Source organism: Mycothermus thermophilus, assembly GCF_041956435.1.
Source record: "Mycothermus thermophilus strain CBS 625.91 unplaced genomic scaffold VTJ04scaffold_3, whole genome shotgun sequence".
In the NCBI taxonomy this organism is placed as follows: Eukaryota; Fungi; Ascomycota; class Sordariomycetes; order Sordariales; family Chaetomiaceae; genus Mycothermus; species Mycothermus thermophilus.
In genome coordinates this window covers 4,208,214-4,229,024 of record NW_027191429.1, presented here as the reverse complement: position 1 = coordinate 4,229,024, position 20,811 = coordinate 4,208,214, and the positions used below count along the sequence as shown (strand labels likewise).

At 56.2% G+C, this 20,811-nt stretch overlaps 12 protein-coding genes across 12 annotated transcripts; 6 read left to right on the top strand and 6 right to left on the bottom strand.

The window, feature by feature from the left end:
* Positions 1-117: 117 nt before the first annotated feature.
* VTJ04DRAFT_5694 (uncharacterized protein) lies at positions 118-528 on the bottom strand (the record flags this gene model as incomplete). Its single annotated transcript, XM_069363836.1, has 1 exon — positions 118-528. The coding sequence occupies one exon, from the start codon at positions 526-528 to the stop codon at positions 118-120; it is 411 nt and encodes a 136-aa protein (XP_069220643.1).
* A 24-nt stretch (positions 529-552) lies between these two features.
* Positions 553-1,730, bottom strand: VTJ04DRAFT_5693 (uncharacterized protein; the record flags this gene model as incomplete). The annotated part of the gene is made up of 2 exons (XM_069363835.1): positions 553-881; positions 956-1,730. 2 exons carry the CDS (start codon positions 1,728-1,730, stop codon positions 553-555), a joined length of 1,104 nt encoding a protein of 367 aa, XP_069220642.1.
* Positions 1,731-2,133: 403 nt separating this feature from the next.
* VTJ04DRAFT_5692 (uncharacterized protein) lies at positions 2,134-2,712 on the bottom strand (the record flags this gene model as incomplete). Its single annotated transcript, XM_069363834.1, has 1 exon — positions 2,134-2,712. The coding sequence occupies one exon, from the start codon at positions 2,710-2,712 to the stop codon at positions 2,134-2,136; it is 579 nt and encodes a 192-aa protein (XP_069220641.1).
* Positions 2,713-4,861: 2,149 nt separating this feature from the next.
* On the top strand, positions 4,862-6,182 carry VTJ04DRAFT_5691 (uncharacterized protein; the record flags this gene model as incomplete). Its single annotated transcript, XM_069363833.1, has 2 exons — positions 4,862-5,155; positions 5,208-6,182. The coding sequence occupies 2 exons, from the start codon at positions 4,862-4,864 to the stop codon at positions 6,180-6,182; spliced, it is 1,269 nt and encodes a 422-aa protein (XP_069220640.1).
* A 423-nt stretch (positions 6,183-6,605) lies between these two features.
* Positions 6,606-8,107, top strand: VTJ04DRAFT_5690 (uncharacterized protein; the record flags this gene model as incomplete). Its single annotated transcript, XM_069363832.1, has 4 exons — positions 6,606-7,346; positions 7,403-7,428; positions 7,520-7,608; positions 7,674-8,107. 4 exons carry the CDS (start codon positions 6,606-6,608, stop codon positions 8,105-8,107), a joined length of 1,290 nt encoding a protein of 429 aa, XP_069220639.1.
* A 423-nt stretch (positions 8,108-8,530) lies between these two features.
* Positions 8,531-10,537, top strand: VTJ04DRAFT_5689 (uncharacterized protein; the record flags this gene model as incomplete). The annotated part of the gene is made up of 5 exons (XM_069363830.1): positions 8,531-8,940; positions 9,017-9,083; positions 9,157-9,538; positions 9,606-10,194; positions 10,255-10,537. 5 exons carry the CDS (start codon positions 8,531-8,533, stop codon positions 10,535-10,537), a joined length of 1,731 nt encoding a protein of 576 aa, XP_069220638.1.
* A 106-nt stretch (positions 10,538-10,643) lies between these two features.
* Positions 10,644-12,996, bottom strand: VTJ04DRAFT_5688 (uncharacterized protein; the record flags this gene model as incomplete). Its single annotated transcript, XM_069363829.1, has 3 exons — positions 10,644-11,239; positions 11,296-11,570; positions 11,624-12,996. 3 exons carry the CDS (start codon positions 12,994-12,996, stop codon positions 10,644-10,646), a joined length of 2,244 nt encoding a protein of 747 aa, XP_069220637.1.
* Positions 12,997-13,814: 818 nt separating this feature from the next.
* VTJ04DRAFT_5687 (uncharacterized protein) lies at positions 13,815-14,647 on the top strand (the record flags this gene model as incomplete). The annotated part of the gene is made up of 2 exons (XM_069363828.1): positions 13,815-14,338; positions 14,392-14,647. 2 exons carry the CDS (start codon positions 13,815-13,817, stop codon positions 14,645-14,647), a joined length of 780 nt encoding a protein of 259 aa, XP_069220636.1.
* Positions 14,648-14,777: 130 nt separating this feature from the next.
* Positions 14,778-15,500, bottom strand: VTJ04DRAFT_5686 (uncharacterized protein; the record flags this gene model as incomplete). The annotated part of the gene is made up of 1 exon (XM_069363827.1): positions 14,778-15,500. One exon carries the CDS (start codon positions 15,498-15,500, stop codon positions 14,778-14,780), a length of 723 nt encoding a protein of 240 aa, XP_069220635.1.
* Positions 15,501-16,111: 611 nt separating this feature from the next.
* Positions 16,112-17,194, top strand: VTJ04DRAFT_5685 (uncharacterized protein; the record flags this gene model as incomplete). Its single annotated transcript, XM_069363826.1, has 1 exon — positions 16,112-17,194. The coding sequence occupies one exon, from the start codon at positions 16,112-16,114 to the stop codon at positions 17,192-17,194; it is 1,083 nt and encodes a 360-aa protein (XP_069220634.1).
* Positions 17,195-17,256: 62 nt separating this feature from the next.
* On the bottom strand, positions 17,257-18,708 carry VTJ04DRAFT_5684 (uncharacterized protein; the record flags this gene model as incomplete). Its single annotated transcript, XM_069363825.1, has 2 exons — positions 17,257-17,749; positions 17,804-18,708. The coding sequence occupies 2 exons, from the start codon at positions 18,706-18,708 to the stop codon at positions 17,257-17,259; spliced, it is 1,398 nt and encodes a 465-aa protein (XP_069220633.1).
* Positions 18,709-19,657: 949 nt separating this feature from the next.
* VTJ04DRAFT_5683 (uncharacterized protein) lies at positions 19,658-20,489 on the top strand (the record flags this gene model as incomplete). The annotated part of the gene is made up of 2 exons (XM_069363824.1): positions 19,658-20,044; positions 20,118-20,489. 2 exons carry the CDS (start codon positions 19,658-19,660, stop codon positions 20,487-20,489), a joined length of 759 nt encoding a protein of 252 aa, XP_069220632.1.
* Between the last annotated feature and the right edge of the window lie 322 nt (positions 20,490-20,811).

Sequence of the window (20,811 nt, the reverse complement as noted above, 5' to 3'; positions counted from 1 at the left end):
TAGATTCTGGGACTGAACCCCCCAGGCCCCTGTCTGATACATGGTCACTTTGGTCAGACAGGTCCTAGAGTTGTGAGCCTCCAAGGTCCCTGTCTGACGGATAGTCAGTCGGCTCACTCAGCGCCTGGCGGCCATTATCATGTGCCATTTCAGGAGATGCCGGCTGATCGCGGCTGTCACACCGGAACTGGTTGTGACCCGATGGCCGGCCTCCGGAGACACGTCGCGCTCAGATGGGCTGGCGTCGTTTTGCGGAGCTATGTCGGGCTCAACGCCGAGACTGGACTCGTCGCGCTGATGCTCGGGGTTCGCGCGCAGGAAGTCCTCAAACTCGCGCCGGATTTCCCGCGTCACAACGTCGAGGTCCCGAGTCTCACCCAACCCCGTCAGACACTCGGTGTTTTTGCCCGCATCTACGTCGCTCGCATCATCATCGGTCGAGTCGACGGGCTCGCGCCGGGGATCGATGTTGAGCAGATAACGGGGCCGGTGCTCCGGGAGACAGGTCCAGTATTCTCCTCGAATCATGCGGACATGATCCTGCGTGGCGTCTTAGTGATGGAGGAAGTTGAGCGGCACCCCGGCATTCCACGGCACGTCGTACTTGTAGACCTTGTCGAAGCGCTGCCGCTTTCCGATGATCCAGTCGCGGATGCTGTTGAGGTAGAACCTGCGCACCCATGCGGCGATCGTCTCGGTCTTCTGGGGCTCCACGTCAGCGCGGGCCATCAGGTGCTTCTTGAAGTCGTCCGCGTATTGACCGCATCGCTGGTAGATTGGCCGTCCACCGCACTGGAGATCGTCAAGCGCCCGTATCACATTCTTGACATCGTCATTGAGCAGGAGGAAGAGCCTTTGTTGCCGCTTGCGCTCTGCCTTGTCTGCGATGGGACGGTCGGGCTCGACGATGTGTGCCAATGCTTTGCAGAGACGTTGCATTTCTGGGTGTGGGCACGTGCTTCGTATACTTCCTGCAGGAAGAGGGTCTTCTCGTAGTCGTTTGTGTGGCGGGCAAATGTCCGTTCCAATGCGCCTGAAGTCTTCCTGCCCATGAACGGCGGGATGTGGCCCGGGACTCGAAGGTACACGGCGTATGAAAGAACGTACCTTGCCAGCGAGATGTTGCTGCCCCAGATCGGGTGGCTGAGAAGTGTTCTGAGCGACTCGCAGAGCTTGGGGCCTGGAAAAGGAAGCCGGCAGGTCGTATTCACCTCGTCGACCCGAATGGTCGGATAGCGAGGATCGAATTTCAGCTCGTACGTGAAGAGGTCGTACAGGTGGCAGCCGTATCGCCAGAGCATGAGCTTCGACAAGGGCCGCAGACGGGTGTTTTTCCTGAGGTAGTTCTGGAGGATGAGCTCTTTGCAATGGGTCCAGAACTCTCGCTGCAGGATCTCGTCTTCAAACGGACTCCAGTGGTTGCCATACGCCGTGTCGAACATGCCTTCAGCCTCGTCCACGGTGAAGTAGTGGCAAGGGAAGCCAGTGAACGACTCGTCCAGCTCTCTTTGCTCCTGCGATACGACCTGGGCGACAGCAGGGGCTGCCTCCTCGTCGCCGGGAGCTTCTGCCGCGTCTTCGTCCTCGACACCCGGCCCTTTAGAGGCTGCCCGCTGCGGTCCGTTTGCTGCCTGGGGTACCGCAGAAGTCGTGCCAAGCGCAAGCTCTGCCCCGCGACACCCCACCTTCCCAAAATGGTCACCAAGATTTTGAATGATTGGTTGCTGCATTGTCGCCAGCGCATCAGCCAAAACTTACAGCGACAACCTAAGATATTCCTCTCCAGGTCAAGCAATATTGGTTCAATGATTGCCCTCGGCAGTACCTAGTCATTTCTGGGTCTTAAACAAAGCAATTAGACAGCCTCAATCCTCAATCCCCTTGATAACTGACGCACTGTTCTTCCCATTCTTCTTCCTTTCGTGGCAGCCACAACAGCACCAGTTTTCAGAGACATGTCAAAGGAACAGCATCAGCAACCGACGAGGAGCGTTAAGGGCACAACTGAATCAGAAGAATTCAGGCTATTCAGGCAAATCCAGGATGCGATGACAACCAATAAGGGCTAAGCCGCCGCTCACTGAACATCTATCAGGTACTATCTGCTAATACTCAACACTCCCAGGCATTACATTACATCATTCCGAACAACGCAACGATGCCAGCCGCAAGAACTCCCACAAACACCGGGACACGAAGCAGAGACGTCCCACTCTCGAGCTTCTCGAAACCGCCAGTCACTGTCGCCGGCCCAACCGTCATCCACCTCGACTCCTGAGCAAGATCAAAGCTTGTTCCCGTTGCGGTGCCTTTGGCCCAATATGAGTACTCGCAGGGGCCGTTCGCAGGAGCCGTGGCTGTAAGGGTGCATGTGATGACGTGAGAAGCCACAATTGGCTTTCCGTCGACGTCGATGCCAGTCACGGTCCGTGTTTCCGCGGCGGTCGATGGCCCAGCGACGACCGTGATGTCAGGCGGAGGTCCGTCGAAACCGGCGCATGTGTCTTGCTCTCCCGGGCACTTGATGCTGTATGTTGTCGCCGTTGGGTTTGCGGCAATGACGGATCCAACAAGCTCCTCCGGGTTCCATCCAAAGTTGAGCATCGTCACCACCATTTCTGTCGGAGTTGTCTGGGCTGGAGTTGTCTGGGTTTGGGCGATAGCAGGAAGCGCAAAAAGCCCCAGAATGGGGAGGGACAGGATAGGAGTCATGTTGTTAGCTTTGATGATCGCGCCGCGCAAAGGTTTGATGGCTTCTTGGAGACAGGTTGGTAACTTGAGCCTACGAACCGATGATGATGAGCCCAGAGATGCTAGCCATGGCGGATACCTTCCTTCCTTTTATGTTGAGACCAAGGCAACCCTGTCGCGTATCGCATAGCAACGCTGCTCGGTGCTGGCGGGTAAACGTAGCAGTCGGCTCAACCTGTTAATTCAGGGGTTACTTAATAAGTGGCCCAACTAGCGCGTCTACTGCAGTACAAGACGAATCGTCGCGGGCGACACTTGGTAGGGCTGGGCCTCACGTCGCATTATATGCAGCAAGGTTCCATTGAACCGTTCGTCGTTGGTAACACAGCCACCATCGTCAGCAAGCTCTCTTGCACCTTCAGGCATCCCACTGGGTCTTGCGTGTCCCGAGGACAACATCATCTACGTCCTTCGCTTTGCATCTTTCCAGGAATGCATAGTTCCCTGCGATTTGGGCGAGGTGTTCGCATACATAGATCCGTTTGGTTGTCAATGCTCTCACGTTGCCTCAGGGTCTGCTACCTCTTTGTCATCAGCCTTGGACGCTAGTCAATGCAGGACGCCATTGTACCACGATACACGTTCGTTGCTTATGTACGTACCTACATACTTTGCTGTTGTTTCAGCGGGAAAAGCCCTACCGTTTCACCACAGCGGAAACAATGGAACGATGCGATAGTCATGGGTGGCACGGAAGCGGGACGCCAAACGTGTTCGGCCGACGTAAGATACAAGCCCAGCTCAAGACAGCTTAATAATGTATGTAAAGATACAGGCACTAAAAGAAGGACGAGCTAAAGGTGAACTGTCGAGGACAAAGACGTTCTGGGTCCTAAGGACGGGAAGGAAAAAACCCAAGGTCTTAATCCTCCGCTGACAGGTTATAGGTAGTCTAATTACCAGGTAGGTACCTTAAATGACTTCCTGCCGTCTCTCTCCGTCTTAATGAAACCTTTCCCAAAGAAAGAAAAGAAGGAAAGGAAAAGAAAACATAGTCAAAGGCGAACCGGACCCCCAGCGGTTGACGCTAAAGAACCTGTTGATTTCTTCCCATTAGGCGCCGTTCTTGGTTTCGACTCTGCCGCTTCATTAATACGTCCTGTTGGCGACAGCCTTGAAGTCGGAGTGCATAGCCCACGACTGTTTTAACACTCAAGAATCCCGGGTTGCAATCAATGAAATCTGTCCTTACACCTTCCTCGACGTACAGAATGGCAATAGCCTGTCGCGGATGGGTGAGGGGAGTTCGAGCTCCCTGACATAAGGTTTCACCGTCGATCCACTCCCCAAGAGATAGGATTGCCCCATGACATGATGTGACAGGAATTGAGGTTTCTGAGGCTCATTTCTGCCAAGACCTCAAAACTCACTCGCCACCCTTCAGAGCCACTCTCTAAACGGGACCGAGTCCTGTGCCCCTACTTCAGAACCCTGGCCAGGTCTGGCGACGGGGACCCAGTTCTCGGCCCTGCCATCCGACCGCTGCGTGTATATAGATAGGCTCACTCCTTCGCCCTAAGGGCTCAGTTCAGTTTCGGAAGCACAAGCTCAATTCACTCGCTTCCTCCATTCCTGCCCTGCTCAATCGAGCAGTTATCCACTCCTACATGCCACACATGATGTAACATTTTGGTGGATCACGGGTTTAATGATGGTTCCGCCGCATCGTTATGCGCCGGTGTATCATTCTCTTGGACTTATCCTCACTCTTCAATGTGTTCAAGCTTCCAGATTGTTCAAGATGTTGAGGATATCCATAGCTGGGGGAGGCATTTTCAGGGGCCAATCCGAGTTTGCATCTTGCTCACGTTGCAAGTGGATAAACAGGATTGGGGCGATGATGATCACGGTGAACATCTTGGGCACATAAGCAACCTCGTCGGTTTTCGACAGGCTAGCGCCAATAGGGAAGCTGGTTTTGCAATCGTGGGCGACATCCTACAACACATGGATGAGGAGGATGAAGGAGCCGAGGCTTCGGCCAGGGTCGGGGTTGAAGGATCCCGCGCATGTTATCAGTACTTAAGCTGCTCAACGGTACTGTCTTCGCGCTTTGCGTCCCTAGAACACAGTTGGCTGTCGTGTCGCTTGCGGGCAGAGTTCAACAACCATGTCGGCGATCCCTTTGCTACGGTTGCTAGCTTGTGCTAGTTTTGCGGTTTCCTCTCTAGCAGCACCGAGCGCCGGCGGCACGCTCACCCACAATGACGTAAAGCCTGTGAAACGGATTTCCCTCGGGCCGCGACCCTTTTGGCTCGTGGAGGATATGGATGAGGGACCACTCAAGCAAAAACTGCTCTCATGCGCGGACAAGGACATGAAGCCAAGCGCTTGGAGCATCTCCCACCGCGGCGGCGGAACCTTGCAGTTCCCGGAGCACACATACGAGTCGATCATGGCCGGAGTGAGTGCTCGCAACGACCCATCCTTGAGCTACTGCTGACTCCTCGCTGCAGACACGGATGGGAGCTGGCATCCAGGAATGTGATGTCACCTTCACAAAAGACAAGCGCTTGGTCTGCCGCCACTCGCAATGCGACCTGCACACCACCACCAACGTCGTGGCGATTCCTGAGCTGAATGCAAAGTGCACCGTCCCGTTTCAACCGGCCGCCAACGGCTCCGAGGCCACCGCCAAGTGCTGCACCTCCGACTTCACTCTTGACGAGATCAAGAGGCTCTGCGCAAAGATGGACGCATACAATCCCCATGCCACTACACCAGAAGAGTTCCTCGGTGGTACCCCGGGGTATCAGACGGATCTCTACGCCAAGAAGTGCAGCCCCGTCTTGACTCTCAGAGAGTTCATCAAGCTTGTCGACAGCCTGGGGCTCAAGTTCACCCCCGAACTCAAGACTCCGGAGGTCCCCATGCCGTTCCCGCCTGGCAGTGACTACACCCAAGCCAAGTTCGCCCAGCAGATGATCGACGAGTTCAAGGAGGCGGGCATCAAGCCCGAGCGCGTCTTTCCGCAGTCGTTCCTCTACGACGACGTCTTGTACTGGCTCAAGGCCGAGCCGCGTTTTGCGAAGCAGGCGGTTTTGCTCGACGAGAGCGGAGATGCCCCTGGCGCCATGCCGCAGGCGATCGCCAACCTCAAGAAATACGCCAAAGCAGGCGTCAAGATCATTGCTCCTCCGCTTCCATACCTCGTGACGGTCAAGAACGGAAAGATTGTGCCGAGCGAGTACGCTCTGGCGGCGAAGAAGGCTGGCCTCAAGATCATCACTTGGACGCTGGAGCGCAGCGGCTGGCTTGCAGACGGTTCAGGGGGTGGTTACTACTACGCCAGCGTCGCAAACGTCACCAACAACGAAGGTGATGTTTACAATCTGCTGCATGTTCTCGCCCAGGATGTTGGCGTGATCGGGGTCTTTTCGGACTGGAGCGCGACAACAACATACTATGCCAACTGTTTCGGTTTGTTTTGAAGCGTACTCGGGTTGCAAGAAACCAGGATACACATAGACGGATCGCCATAATGTAATGCAAAGTTAATATTGGACAAGCCTCTCAGGGCATGGTCGGAGCACGCAGCTGTCACCAATTGAAAGAAATCCGCATATTACCCAGGGAGCTCATAAGGATGGAATTACTTCTCTGGAAAAATTACCTTGGTTATCTCTGTGGTACGCTGGAATACAATGGGGGGCTTCCTGATTAGCCGTCGGCTTTAATTGCCGGGATCGTGATGAGGCTCTTGGGCGCTACATCTGAGCCGCTCCAGTAACATTGGAAGACTTCGGCCACCTTGCAAATATATACGGCTTATACTCAAAATCGCTGGACCTCTCAGATTGAGGTTGACTTCACCCTCGAGACCTCGTCGACTCAACCTCGCACCTCTTGCAACCATGCTGTCGCGATCGTCTGGGCGGGATGGCCCACGACTATCTCATCTGCCGGCTTTGGCGCTCCTTGCTGCGTTGATCACACCGGCTTCGGCGAGCCCATGGACGCATTGTCCGCACCATCCTGGTGGCAGACTGGAAAACAAAGGCTCCAATGTCTGCCACGTCCCCGGGAAGATTGGGATTGTCGATGATGACAGCGCCAATGAATTCAGCTGGAGCTTTCCGCCACGCTGCATGACACAGACCCCACGAGACACGAATTCCACGAGGATCGACTGCCTTTTCACTTCGACAGAGTTCCGGAACCAGCATGGCACCAGCTTGGTCACCTCCGTCACCACCGCATCCCACCTCATCGGCATGGACGCCTTCGTCGACAAACCAAGCCCTCTCCAGGCAACAAAGCGGGAGTCCCTGGGTCCGGCATATGAAGTGCGCCAGGTTCCTGGGAAGGGATATGGTGTCATTGCCACACGCAGAATCAAGGCCGGGGAGATTGTGATGGTGGATTTCCCAGCGGTTCTGATCGAGATTGCCTTCCTGGCGGACACGAAGCCCCATCACAGGAGACGTATCCTGAAGCAGGCAATCAATCAACTCCCCGAAGAGACACGAAACAAGGTGTACAAATTACATCGCGGTTCGTCCAAGTACGAGGTGGATGCTATCCTTGGACCGAACACCAACACGGTTGTCATAGCGGAATCGGAGGTTCATGTTGGACTGTTCCCCGAGGTTGCGGTATGCTGTGATGATAGATGCCCCGGTTTAACGCAATGCACTAACAAAGACAACAGAGAATCAACCACTCGTGCCGTCCAAAGTAAGCGCCATCCCTAAGCTGGTAGACGGGGGCGTTGAGGGAAACGCGTTGATCAGCTTGGTTCACTCGGACGAATGCTAACCTATGGCAGTGCCTTCACTCGGTTCTCCGAACGCAGGTTAACCATGGAAATCGTCGCATATCATGAGATCAAGCCCGGGGAGGAGATTCTGATAAGCTGTACGTGCTTGATTCCGTAGTGCTGATGAGTTAACGCTATTGACCATGTTCTTGACACCATACAGACGTGCCCTTGGAGACGCCGGTTGAGCAAAGAAGACGGTATCTCAGAGACAACTGGGGTTTCGAATGCACCTGCTCGCTCTGCCGCGGGCCACCGGATGAGCTCGAGAACTCTGAGAGTTGGAGACGAAAGACTAAGAGCCTCAAGGAGACCATTGCGGACGCCAAGTCCTCGGGATACTACAAGGATGCCATCGTCATGGCTGAAGAACTGCTCATGTTTTCGGAGTGGGACAGGGTTCCGCCTTTCATGCCCGATTATCATGATACGCTCGCTCACCTCCACTATCTCAACGGCAATATGGCGAACGCCACGAGGTATGGGCGCATGGCGCTCGATGGATGGGCCAAGTTTGGCAGCGTGGATGACGATGATCTAGAAAAGGCGAGGGAATTCTTGGAGCATCTTTTCCACACACATGAGAAAGCAACATAACGCAGGGAAAACCATCTCATGTCCAACGCAGCCAGTCTAGAAATACCCACCTAGTTTCCGCAAGCATCTGATGTGTTCGCGTTCCATTGTCCCCATCTCGTCTGTCATGTTCTGCACACTGCGATGTTGGCCTTGTAAATGAGGTGGCATGATGACCTAAGATCTGGAGCATTGTCAGATGACACTTGAACCGGACTGTACTTGCTCGCTTTCCGTGCTTGATGAGGAGGCAGCTCTGACCAGCGAGAATGCACCTGGCTTGTGGGAATTAGATGCAGGAAAGCATATTGGATGCAAGAACCGACTCTAGAGACCGGAACGCGTTGCCATCCGAAGCATCCTCTTCAACCCTCTTTTCCTCGAGTCCTCGCAACGGGCAATCCACACCCACATCGTCGTCACATCCACTCCCCGCAGGACATCATGCTCCCTGTCACCTTGCTTTTGTCCCCGCTCCTCCACCTTGGCTTCGTTCCCGGAGTCTATGGTTTCCCCGCCGGCACCGGCAGTATTGACGAAACCCAGTTGACTCCCGAAGACATCGCCGCATTTGACGCCGTGGCTTTCGGAGACAAGTCGACTGCCGGGGCCGCTTCACAATGCAAACCGTTCCCAGGGACGCCTTCTTGGCCAACCGAGGAGGAATGGTCGCAGCTCAACGAGACTCTAGGGGGCGCTCTCCTGAGTCCGCCGCCTCTGGCTTCGATCTGCTACGAAACCTGGCCAGAGTTTAACCCCGAGGCTTGCAGCAACCTCCCCCACGTGGTAGCAGACGAAATGACGTTCACCGAGGACCCCATGGCAACCTGGATGCAGTGGCCCCAAGGCAATACGTGCCCACTCACTCAGGGATCCGACCGGCGACTGTACCCGAGGAGGGTACCCTGCTTACGTCGTCAATGCCACCAGTGTCAAGCATGTCCAGGCTGCTGTCAACTTTGCGAGAAATCGAAACATTCGGCTAGTCATCAAGTCAGTCCGTTCTTCCATCATCCTGGGTCGCCCTGCTAACAAAGGTCCAGGAATACCGGACATGATCCCATCGGCAGGAGCCTAGGCGCGGCTCGCTGAGCATTTGGACCCACCACCTCGTCGGCTTCGACTACCTTGATGACTACCTCCAGCCTGGAGGAAACTATCGAGGTCCTGCGGTTTGTGTCGGTGCTGGAGTTCAGGCATTTGAAGCTCTTGCGTACGCCCAGGAGCACAACATCACTCTGCTGGCACCGAACTCCGTTGCCGGCTGTCTCACTCTTGGATCATACGGTGGTTGGTTCATGGGTGGAGGCCACTCTCCCTTGAGCTCCAAGTTTGGTCTGGCCGCCGACCAAGTTCTTTCCATCAACCTTGTCACTGCTAACGGACATTACGTGACGGCGGATCCGCAGACAAACCCAGATCTCTTCTTCGCTCTGAGGGGCGGTGGCGGTGGTACGTGTGTCGACAATCCTCATCCCCTCACAGCACAATTCCCAAACAGACACGCTAACTCAGCCAGGAACCTTCGGCGTTGTGACATCCGTCATCGTCAAGGCACATCCGCCCGTCAACGTCACATTTACACACTTCAACTTCACTCTCGCCGCGACGCCATCAGCAGGCCAAAACAATGGAGCGACTGTGTCAGATCCCGAGACCTTCTGGAAAGGCTTCCGCGAGGTTCTCGCATTTGTGATCCCGACCGTCGAAGCTCAGGGGTTTCTCTTGACTCTCACCGTTCCGCATGGCGACAACCAATTCCACATGGAGGTGATTATCCAAATGCCGGATTTAACCCCGGAAACAGTAACTCAGTTCGTCCAGCCGCTTCTTGACGCTCTCAACGAGGCTGGAATCGCAGCCGCCATCGACACCCCAATCACCGAGCTCTACACCAACCTCACCAACAAGTTGGGTTTGCATATCGGGGAGTGGCTTTTTACCACGCGCATGTTTCCAAAGAATGTTCTTAGCAATGAAGTTCCCTTGAACTACGCGGTGGAGACACTTCGCGCTGCCGTCGAGGCCGGACATGGCTTCTTCACGCTCAGCAATGCACCGACGCTGGAAGCGGCAGGATACCCAGCTCCGGCAGCTGTCAATCCGGCGTGATGTGAGACGGTAATGCTCGGTTTCCTCTTTTCGCCAGTCGACTTGGACAAGATCAGCCCGTACGAGGCCGCGGTCATTGAGAGTCGCTTGATGGAGCACGTGGATGCCGTCCGCAACGTGACGCCAGGAGGCGGGTCGTACATCAATGAAGCTCACGTCCTGGAGACAGATTGGCAGCAGAGCTTCTTCGGGGACAACTACAATGTTCTACTCCGGATCAAGCGCGAGCAGGGCCCGTGGCAGCTCTTTTGGGCTCCCCTCACTGTCGGCAGCGAGGGGTGGGCGGTGGACGATTCGGGTCCACTTCGCACCCAGAACGGTCCGCTGTGCCCAGTCTGAGGGTGAATGCGATGAGGGCAGCAGAGGGGCAAAGACCTGAGTAATGAGGGGCTTGAGGAAGTATTCAGCATTGAGCTAGTCTTTCCAGTTGTCCTCCCTGCTGGATTCACGCGCTCGGCGCTGTGAAACTCTGCACCGGAGGCATGAAAATGTCAGGGTTCAAGAGCTGGTCAAACTCAAAGTTCCAGTCCAATCCCAAACCAGTGCCGACACCAGATGTCTCTGTCGATACGTGATTGAGCACGGGGAAATAACAAGCGCCGGGGTCCGAAAAAGAAGCCGCCCCAGCTCCGTAACCGCCCACCTGGATTCCTGTCGCGAGGTGAGGTGTGTCCACTCCAGACAACAGGTCCGGAGTTGTGTGAAACTCCGAGCCACTAGTGGAATCAGCGCTCTGTGACAGCACCGGAGTGAGCCCTGGATCGCCTTCATTAGTCTGGCTCTGGAACTGGCCGGGGCCGTACTCGCTGAGAGGCAGCTGTGACTGCTTGTAGAGATTCAATAGCCTGGGCTGCAAATCCAACACGATCTGGGCGATCCGCGGGCGCAGCCTCTCTTCCACATCCTTGAATTCATCCCGGAACAGGATCTCGAGCTCGCGCCTGACAAGGGTCGGCATCTCCCGGCGAACAAAGGTGGCGTAATCCTCGAGTTCTCCCGAACCCGTGAAGCCGGACGCTTCATCCTCAGGATCGCTGTAATCTGCCCCGGGACGTCAGAGTCTATAAGAAACAAAACGCAGGCTTCAGCAAACTCACAAGGAGATGGGATCGTAGTGGGGTCATCGTCAGGGAACAGAATCATGTAAATCTCGCGCCACTTGTCTTCGTCGGTCATGTCCGCGTGGGTCTTTTTGCGGCTCCGGAGTTTCTTCTCCTGGTCCTTCGTGAAGCCCTCCTGGAGCATCCGTTTCTCGGACCTTGGACACGGCGGGTCCTGCTGGATGTGCGACTGAAGGTCCCCGTCTGACTGGAAGACAGTCCAGCAGCGAGGGCACTGAATTGGCAGTTGGTGCCGGCGATAAAGATGTGTCCTACGCAGGATTAGCTGTATGTTATCCAAACCACAAAGCCTGCGCCAACGTACTTGACTCGGTGGACTTCATCCCATCCTGGGCCGGGGCAGGACGTCCACTTCTGATACTTCTTGGGGTTCCGTTTGAAGTAGGGGCAAGCAAACTTTTTGCCGGCACCGGGGTTTGAGGCTCCCGCTTCCGGTCCTCCGCGACGGGACTTTTTACGCCGCCCATCCCCATCTGTTTCCTCCGCTTGGATTGCACTCCTCTCGACCTGAGCCTCCTCATCAGCGCTCCTCTTGACTCCTTGGCCAGCGTGAGGTACCGCCGAGGCCTGTGTTTGAGTAAGCTCTGAGGCTGATACCTCCGTCAGATCGGTAGGTAGTGAGCCGAAATAATATCTGGTATGTGCAAGAGGAGGTGCCTGGGAGGCAGAGGATGAGACGAATGCCCCAGCATGAGGTTCAAACTGGAACTGGCTCGATGAATGCAGGGCCACGCCGGAAGAGGATGATTCGGGTGCTGGTTCATGGGTTGCGGGGCCGTAAACGGAGGCTGCTTCAGTGGGTGGTGGCAACTGGGAAAGGTCTAGATCGTTGAGGTTGGTGTCCCAATGAGAGATTGTTCCACCTTGATATTCACTCGCTGCTTCAGAAGCCGGCAGCTCATCCACCGAAAACCGAGGAGGTCCGCGGAGTTTCCTCCTTGGTCCCCTCCTTTCGTCCTGGTGGAGGACCTGAGGCCCAGGAGCACCTGGAGGACGTGTTATGCCCGAAGGTGAAGGCTGAATGGGTGGTATCGGACAGGGCGGAGGTGCCAATGAAGGTGGAGGGATCGCAGGCGGGGGAGCCAAAGCCGGAGGAGGCGGCGGTGGTACCGGAGCAGCTGCCGGCGCGGCTGGTCTAGGGAGCTGATAGCTGGCCGGTGCTGGAGGATGGTGACTGGCAGCATGATCCGAGGTTGCCGGACGCAAGGCAGGTGGTGCCTCTTCTCGTTTTCGCATACCTTTGCTGGAGAGTGAGAAGAAGGATAGCCTGGCTTTAAGCCCTGATTTTGCCGTTTTCTTGGTCGGCTTGCTAGACTGATCGTGCGACTCCTTGGAAATTGATGGTAATTTGGCGTCGGTTTCGGATACTCGCGTTTCAGCATCTTCCTTCTTCACGGACAAACTAGCATCTTGTTCACTCTCCTCCTCCGCTTCCTCCTCTTCAGTTAACCTTTCACGAGCAGGGGGCAGTGAGGCATCCAGCTTCTTCTTGTCTGGCTCGACGGAGCGACGAGGGACCTTAGCACTAGCAAGCTTGGAGTCCAAGGACGCGCAGAAACTCTTCATGATCCGGTCGATGAGAGCCATCCGTTGGCTATCAATGGACTCGCTGTCCGGCTCATTGTCCTCGTCCGAGGACGCGCTCGGAGTCTCGTCGGCCGCAGCGTCCGGGTCCATTTTGATATCACGATCGGTAACTGGACGCGGTGTTGCGCTTCTGGAGTGGCTGTTCTCAGAGCCAGGGTCATCGCTCAAGTGATGGCGGGCAAAGGAGTGAGTGAGAGAGCCTGAGACGGGTGACTTGGATTCCTCTTGACTGGTGGGGGAAGGCTCTTTGCCCCTCACTCCTTCGTTTGGTGATCCCTCCATTCTGATGACGGGTTGCTTGACGGTAAGATTCTGGACAGGTTCCTAGATTCCCAAGCAGGTTTTGAAGAGAGTAAAGACACGGTTGCATAGCCAGCCTCACCCATTTTTATCCAGACACCTAGTATGTGGTGACACCTCAAGACCTCGCGGTCAATGCCCTTCTTGGGGCCCGTGCCAGGCAGCGATGCCAAGCCCAGTCACGTGACAAGCCCTCGATCATTCCCAGGCTGAGATCGGCGACGATGATGAACTCTCTGAAGGGTTGGTAGTCTTTTGACGACCATGATAAAGTTGTGCATTCCAGGTACCTTAAAATACCCGTCCCTGGGCGAGGGTTTTCCGTTGCAAGGAGGGACATGTACGTCGTCTTTAGATTCCTGGATGAGTCATCAAACCTGCAAACTAAGGCCGAGTCCAGCAAGGCCGAGTCACCGAAAAGGCGTGAACCATCGCCGATGTTACGCAGCTCTGGTGAGGGCGACGGCATAATTAGGGCCCACGCGCTTTGAAAAAACTTGACTTGTAGATAGATCCCAATCGTCTCTCCTAACGTCCCTGGTCGGTAGACGCTCAATCTTCGCTTTCCATAAGTGCTCTCACCTCACGCCCACGCTGTCGTCGTCAAAATGGGCCAGTTCTACGAAACCATCCCCGAGCATCTGATGAAATGGATCCTGGAACAAAAGATGTTCTGGGTGGCCACGGCGCCGCTCTCAGCATCTGGACATGTCAACGTGTCGCCCAAGGGCGGCCCGTACTTCGGCCTGCTCAACAACACAACTTTCTGGTATATGGACCTGAGTGGGAGCGGAAACGAGACAATCGCGCATCTCTACGAACCAGGAAACGGCCGCATTACCGTCATGTTCAACGCCTTTGAGGGACCGCCTCGCATCGTCCGGCTTTTCGGCCACGGATCTGTGCTGGAGCGCGGGACGCAAGCGTTTGACAACTTTGTCAAGAAGCACGAAATCCAGGTGATTCCCAGCTCTCGATCCGTCATCATAGTTCGGGTACACCAGGCCGCTTCCTCCTGCGGCTACTCAGTGCCGTTGTACGATTTCAAGCGTTTCCGCGAGACGCTTAACGAGACCTTTGCAAGAAGGGAGGAACGGTTCAGGCAGGGGAACTTGGAAGAGAGCCGAGAAAGGTACGATAACGCGCATCGTTTTGTCGTACTCAACCTAACGAGAATGGAATCAGGTATTGGGCGCTGAAAAATGCGTACAGCATGGATGGCTTGCCAGGAATGCGAATCGGCCTGGAAACGGCGATAAAGGAGCATATCACCCCAATCCCAAAGATGGTCGGTCCCAAGGCTCCGCGCTCATACCGCAAAGGGGTGAGGTTCCACGTTTGGCATCTTATCCTGGTGGCTATTCTGTCGGTTCTATGCACGGCCACTGTACTTCCAGCTCTGCAGGCTTTGGTCCAGAGGGCAACCGTGATGGAGTCATGAGCGCTGCGCACAAGGACGAGTGAGGACTTGGGAGAGAATGATCCAACGCTGAGTCTTTGTTCCTGATATGAGGCCTGTGTAGGTACATAGGACAATGATATACGGGCAGCAAACTGTCGAACCATGGCTCTCACCAGGGGATCTTGTCCCCCGAGTGGTGGAAGAACGAGCCAGTGTCGTCAGGGGTGAGGCGATGCAGGACAGAGAGAATATTCCCAACACTTTCGCTGGCCTCGAGCTGAGCACCCTCGCCGCCCATGCGGGTCTTGACCCATCCAGGATCCATAGCAATCACCACAGAGCCCGGCAGGTGCGGTTTAAGGTCCTCGCTTTGGTGGACGGTGAGCATGTTGAGCCCGGCTTTGGAGATGGAGTACCCGGCGCATTTTCGGGGCTTGATCTCGGAGCTCCGTTGCAGGCTGCCGAGTCCGGAGGTCATGTTGAGGATGCGAACATCCTTGGATAGAAGACCCGCGTCGAGCAGAAACTCGACGACCTTGGCAGGCCCGATCACGTTAATGTTGATCTGAGCATGCAACTCGTCGGGGCCGAGACTGAGGGAGCTCTGCTGGGAGGCAACGTTGACGCCGGCGTTGTTGATGAGGTAGTCAATCTTTTGGCCGTCTGCCAGGGTTCGGGCAACGGCCTTGACGAACGAATGGATCGATGACACGCTGCCGGTGTCGCACTCGAGGATGTGCGTCGAGGAGGATGCTGCTGCGCGGAGGTCGGTCAAGTCGGACGAGAGCGAGCGGACGGCGGCGATGATGGTGTTGTCCGGCGACACGGCGAGCTGGCGCACGAACTCGAGCCCGATTCCTCGGTTGGTTCCGGTGATGCAGTAGACCGGCATGTTGGAGGTTGTGTTGGCTGTTGGGGGAAGGTGAGCAAGCTGTGAAGCCGAGGTAGAAAGAAGGTCTTGATCCTGAGATTGAAAGAAGCCTCTAAGCTTGTGACATTGGACCGCAATGTCGATAGGTCGGCATCATCTCATGATGGTTCGGTTTCGGCGGGGAGTCAGGGAATATTCGAGATAAGATAAGGCGGGACCTATTTGGAGAACCAGGGGAGTGACGTCACAAGAGATCTAGGCCCTTGAAGATTCGGCCAAGGGTTAGGGTCTCCGAAACTATCCCACATCGAGCTCGCCGTAGGCGCAGCGCTGCAGCCACGGGGGCAGTGCACCTACTCCAGGAAGGTCGGCTATCCAGTACCTGCCGGGCTGAGATACAAACCATGCAAGTCGATCGGGGAAGGAGTCATAGACCCCATGGAGGTGACTGTCCCAAGCAGCACAAAGAATGTGACTGCCGAACGGGCATTGAAGATTTAAGTCTGCTGCCTGCGCGACCTGGCAACCTGATTTCCCTCCACACAGACACACAGTGTCCAAACAACTTCTGTCAACCTTCACCCATTCCACCATAATCATCACTCCATTCCAAGGGGTCACCAACAACAACCATGTGGAGGAAAAAGTACTACGAGAACCCCAAGCGCCTGGCGCTCGCGGCCATCGCTAAAGAAACTCAAGACACCACCCCGACCATCGCCGCGAGCCTGCCTCATTTGGACCCGACCAAGTCTGAGAAGCTCCATCTCGCCAACTTGCCGCCGCTCGATCCCTCCAAATGCCCCCGGTTCAAGGTTCCCGATGGCGCTGGGGCGTCGCGTTATGGCACGAGGACGCACGTGTTCAATCAAGACACGTTTGATGCCGCCCTCGCCATGCCGACATCTGTCCTCGGCGTCACGCCCAGCTCGGAAAAGACCACCCAAGAGACCGAGGCCGACTTGTTCGAGGCTCTCAAGAAAACCGCCGAGGCACCGGCCCATCTCAGTCCGTCTATCGCAGCCCGTGTCGCCGTTCTGAACATGGCCTCAGAGAAAAACCCCGGAGGTGGATGGCTCAAGGGCTCTTCAGCCCAGGAAGAGGCTCTGTGCTTCCGCAGTACCCTGGCCGCTTCGCTCCATAAGCAGCTGTACCCGATTCAGCAAAGGGCTGGCCTGTACACGCGCGACGTGGTCATCTTCCGTGGATCCATGGGTGATGGACACAAGCTCATGGTTCCCGAAACTGCAGCTGCGAAGCTTCCCGTCGTCAGCGTACTCAGCGTCGCTGGAATCCGCCGCCCAGAGGTGAAACCGGCCAACGCCGCTGATGCTTCTGGATCCTCAGCGCACTCGGAGGCCCAAGGTGCAGGAAAACAAGGAAAGGAAAAGGGACCCAAGGGCCCGTTTGTGTTCGCCGACCCGGCGGCCCGCCAATTGACCAAAGACAAAATGCGCCAGTGCCTCCGCATGGCCGCCATCAAGGGCCACACGATGCTCGTGCTTGGTGCCATCGGCTGTGGCGCGTTCCGGAACCCGCCCCAGGAGGTTGCTCAGTGCTGGCTGGAGGTGTTGGGAGAGAGCGAGTTCGCGGGCGGCTGGTTCAAGGAGATCTGGTTTGCTGTTTTTGATAGGAGAAAGGAGGGAAACTTTGAGATTTTCAGCGAGGCATTTGACGGAAAGGTCCTCTGCACGCCGAGCGGATCGAGTGCCTAGGGAGTTATTAGACGGGAGATGAAGAAGAGGTGCTTGTGGCCCTAGATAGCTCAACCACAATGTCATGGCAATCGGCTCACCAACGTTAGTGCTCCCGATGTTACAGTGCCCTGAGCCGCGGAAGTCTCGTGAGTCCTGATGCCGACTCTGAGCACCTCCATCAGGGAGAGATACTCTCTGCGCTCGATGGCGTCGACCCACTGCTCGATGCGGCGCAGGTAAAAGCCCGAGCTGCATCGAGACACGGCCGCCAAAAAGTCAACCTTCAGAGCGCCCTCCTCCACCTCCATATCCCACTCGGGCCTGAGCTGGCGCATCCGGTTTACGTATACCTTGCGAAGCTGCGTCTGCTCGTACTCCATCAAGTGAATCCAGTAGAGCTCGGTCTTGCCCTCGTTGTCCAGGCTGTCGTCGAGCTCGTCGGCACTGGCATCGCTGCCCGCCTGGTCGACATCTGTGTACCGGTCACGGACCGGCATCGTCTCTCGAACAGGACCCCGTAGAAACTCTGGCACCTGGGATGCGACCCACCTGGGCATCGTCGAGACACACTCCCTAGAGGGCAGTCAGCATTTGCAGCTTGTTGGCGTTGGCATCGTCTACACATACCACCCGATAATACCTGTAACATTGTTGTCATCGTCAACCATGATGTTCCGCAGGGAGAGATCGTCGTGCCAGAGCACCGTGCGCTCGGGCGGGTGGACGATGGCGGGGAAGATCTTGTGAAGGAGGCGAAAGAGCTTCCGAGCCACGCGCAAGACGCACTGGGCGTACTCCTTGTCGTCCTCCGTCTTGGCCTCGGCCAGCGCCGTGGTGTGCTCCTTGATAATGATGCTGAGCTGGGCGCGCAGCCAGTCGTGGCTGGATGCGAAGGGTCCGCGAGACACGGGGTAGTGGTACCGTTGGCCTGTGAAGAAGAAGGTCGACACGATGGGCCCAGGGTCGGTCGGGCCCGCTCCCGGTTCGACGCTCGTCCCAAGGGTGCCAATGCCCCGGAACCCGTTGCCCTGGTTGCCGCAGCGGAAGAGCTGGGCCTGGAACTCGGCTACCCGGATGGTCAGAGCTTCTTTCTGTTTCATGGACATTTTGCGCCAGCGGTAGTAGACCGGGATGCCCGGCATCTTCTGCATCAGAATCCACTCATAGCCGATCTCGTTGCGGCGGAGGTCGTCGAAGGCCTCGACATGCGGCACCGGAATGTTGGTGGCTTGCCGCACCAGCCGAAGGGTGGCCACCTCACCGCGGATTTTCTGCCGAGGGTCCACGGGCAGCGAGACGCGCATAATGAAGTCGCCGCGCCGGGTCTGGACGCGGTACAGCTTGTTGAATGCCCCATCAGCGTGCAGGGAGATGCGGGAGTCGCCATAACTGCCGTTTTCGTCCAGGGTGACGCCCAGGTGCTGACAGCAAACGCGGCCCACGGCTTGGATGTCCGGGTCTCGCATCCACTGCGGCTCTGGCCCGAGACCGTTGTCTTCCCAGGCCAGTCCCTCCCTGGTCGGGTCTGCCATGTCTGTTCAGGGGCGATCTGGATGCTGTGGGATCTGCTGGGTTGTGTTGGTGTTTTCGGTTTTGTTTGGATGCAGTCCGGGGGTTGGTTGCCGCGCGACCGGGGCCCATGCAACGCACGGCGTTTAGTTGAGATGCATGCCGCAAATCGGCGGTGCAAAGGCAACAAAAAGATGATTGCGCTGCGACTGCGCTTTTCGACTCACGAATACCTGCCAGGTTGATTGTTCTGGGAGTTTGGGACAGGCGAAATGAATCAGGTGGGGGGAAGACGCGTTGATCGTTCAAAAACGCGACATGGTTTGGTGGATGTGTGATATCGAATGTCAACAAACCCCTCATTGGCCCGGGATTCCAGTTTGGGAAACGGGGATGCCTGTGGCCTCATCGGGGGGACCGACTATCTCGATCAACATCTCCAACCACGAATGGCCTTCAACATCATCTCAGGTGTGTATGTAGACTCCTGGTCATTGCTAACCATAGGGTCCTTAACCTCCCAACATGAGTCTCAGGGAAGTTGATCTCGGTCGCTGGAATGCGAAGTGGGTCGCGTCCTAAGGTTGGTCAACACTGTGCCATGGAAGCCAGGTTATAAGGATGCCAATCGACCTACTTAGCATCGCCACGTAGAGATACCTCCCGGGGCCTTTAATCTTTCGCGATAATGTTGAGTCTAAAATTGGCTATGTGACTATGAGGAGGTGCCCAGGAGTGAATTGAAGCGCCTGAACTAACGGAGCAATCCGTCGCAGGTCCCTGCATGACGTCACACTTGTAGGGATATACGTTCGAGCACAAAGACTCCTAGATATTACCGAGTCATATGTTCCCGCCTCAGGTAGACTCGGGAACCAGGAACGTCTTGTACCAGCTATCCAATCCAACCAGCCCCAATCAAATTGTTTCCAATTCGCGCATATCTCTCTCAAAGTCCCGGTTCCGTGCAGGATGCCAAGTTCCCCGATTCCCGACGTTGGTACGAGGGCTCGGATGGTGAATGGAGCTTTGGCAGACTTCCTCGCCAACCACCCGGATCTCGAGCTCGGAGGGGCAAAGAACTTTACAGACGAGCGCCAGCGACACACAGAAGTATTCTCTTTCCACAAGCTCCCCAAGGCCAAGATCAACCCAATAGGAGACGTCGAGTTCACCGCCATCCGCGGGCCGCACGGAACTCTCCCTATCCGTGTCTTCTACCCCGTGTCCGGGGAAGGACGGAGAGCCAGAAACGAAGCAGGGGCACTTATTTACTTTCATGGGGGAGGGTACACAGTTGGCTGCGTCGATGAATTCGAGAACGGCCTGAGGTTAATCGCCGAAGTGTCTGGCTGTCAGGTATGACATGTGCAGGTCAGAGCGCCGGCATGCGCCGTGGGCCAGGCTAGTGACTTTGTGTGATGTCTTGCAGATCTATGCGGTGGAGTATCGACTGGCCCCTGAGTTCCGCTATCCAGTTCAACTAGACGAGTACTCGGCCGTGATCGACTGGTTGCAAGGAAATGCGGGACAGATCCGAGGGGTGCATCCTGAGCGGATCGCCGGAGGTGGGGATGGAGCCGGGGGCAACATGACGGCTGCGATCTGTCTTCGGCGGCTCGACGAAGGAAAGAAGCCGCTTGCTGGCCAGGTCCTTCTGTACCCCGTGGCCCGGCTCCCGTTTAACACGCTCGCGGCGAAAGAGAACACCTCGGGCTATTACTTGGAGTGCAACGGCATCTTTGGGTTTTGGGACCATTATCTGCCACGGCCAAACGGCAAGTGTCTCCTAAGCATGCCATAATTTCTTCCCCGAGTGACCGGGATGCCCCGAATTAATAACTCACACGCAGGCCCATCACCTCTGGACAGATATGTGAACCCAGGGATGCAGAGTGCAGCCGAGCTTGCAGGGCTGCCACCTGCCATCATCGTCACCAACGGTTTCGACCCATTACGGGACGTCGGCATTGAGTACGCGCAAAAGCTCACTAAAGCAGGAGTACGAGTGGCTTGGCATCATCACGATGACCTCATCCATGGCTGGGTCCAAATGTCAGCTTGGGCTCAGGGAGCGCGGGACGCGGCCAGGGAGGTAGGCGAAGAGGTCCGAAGGTTGCTCTATG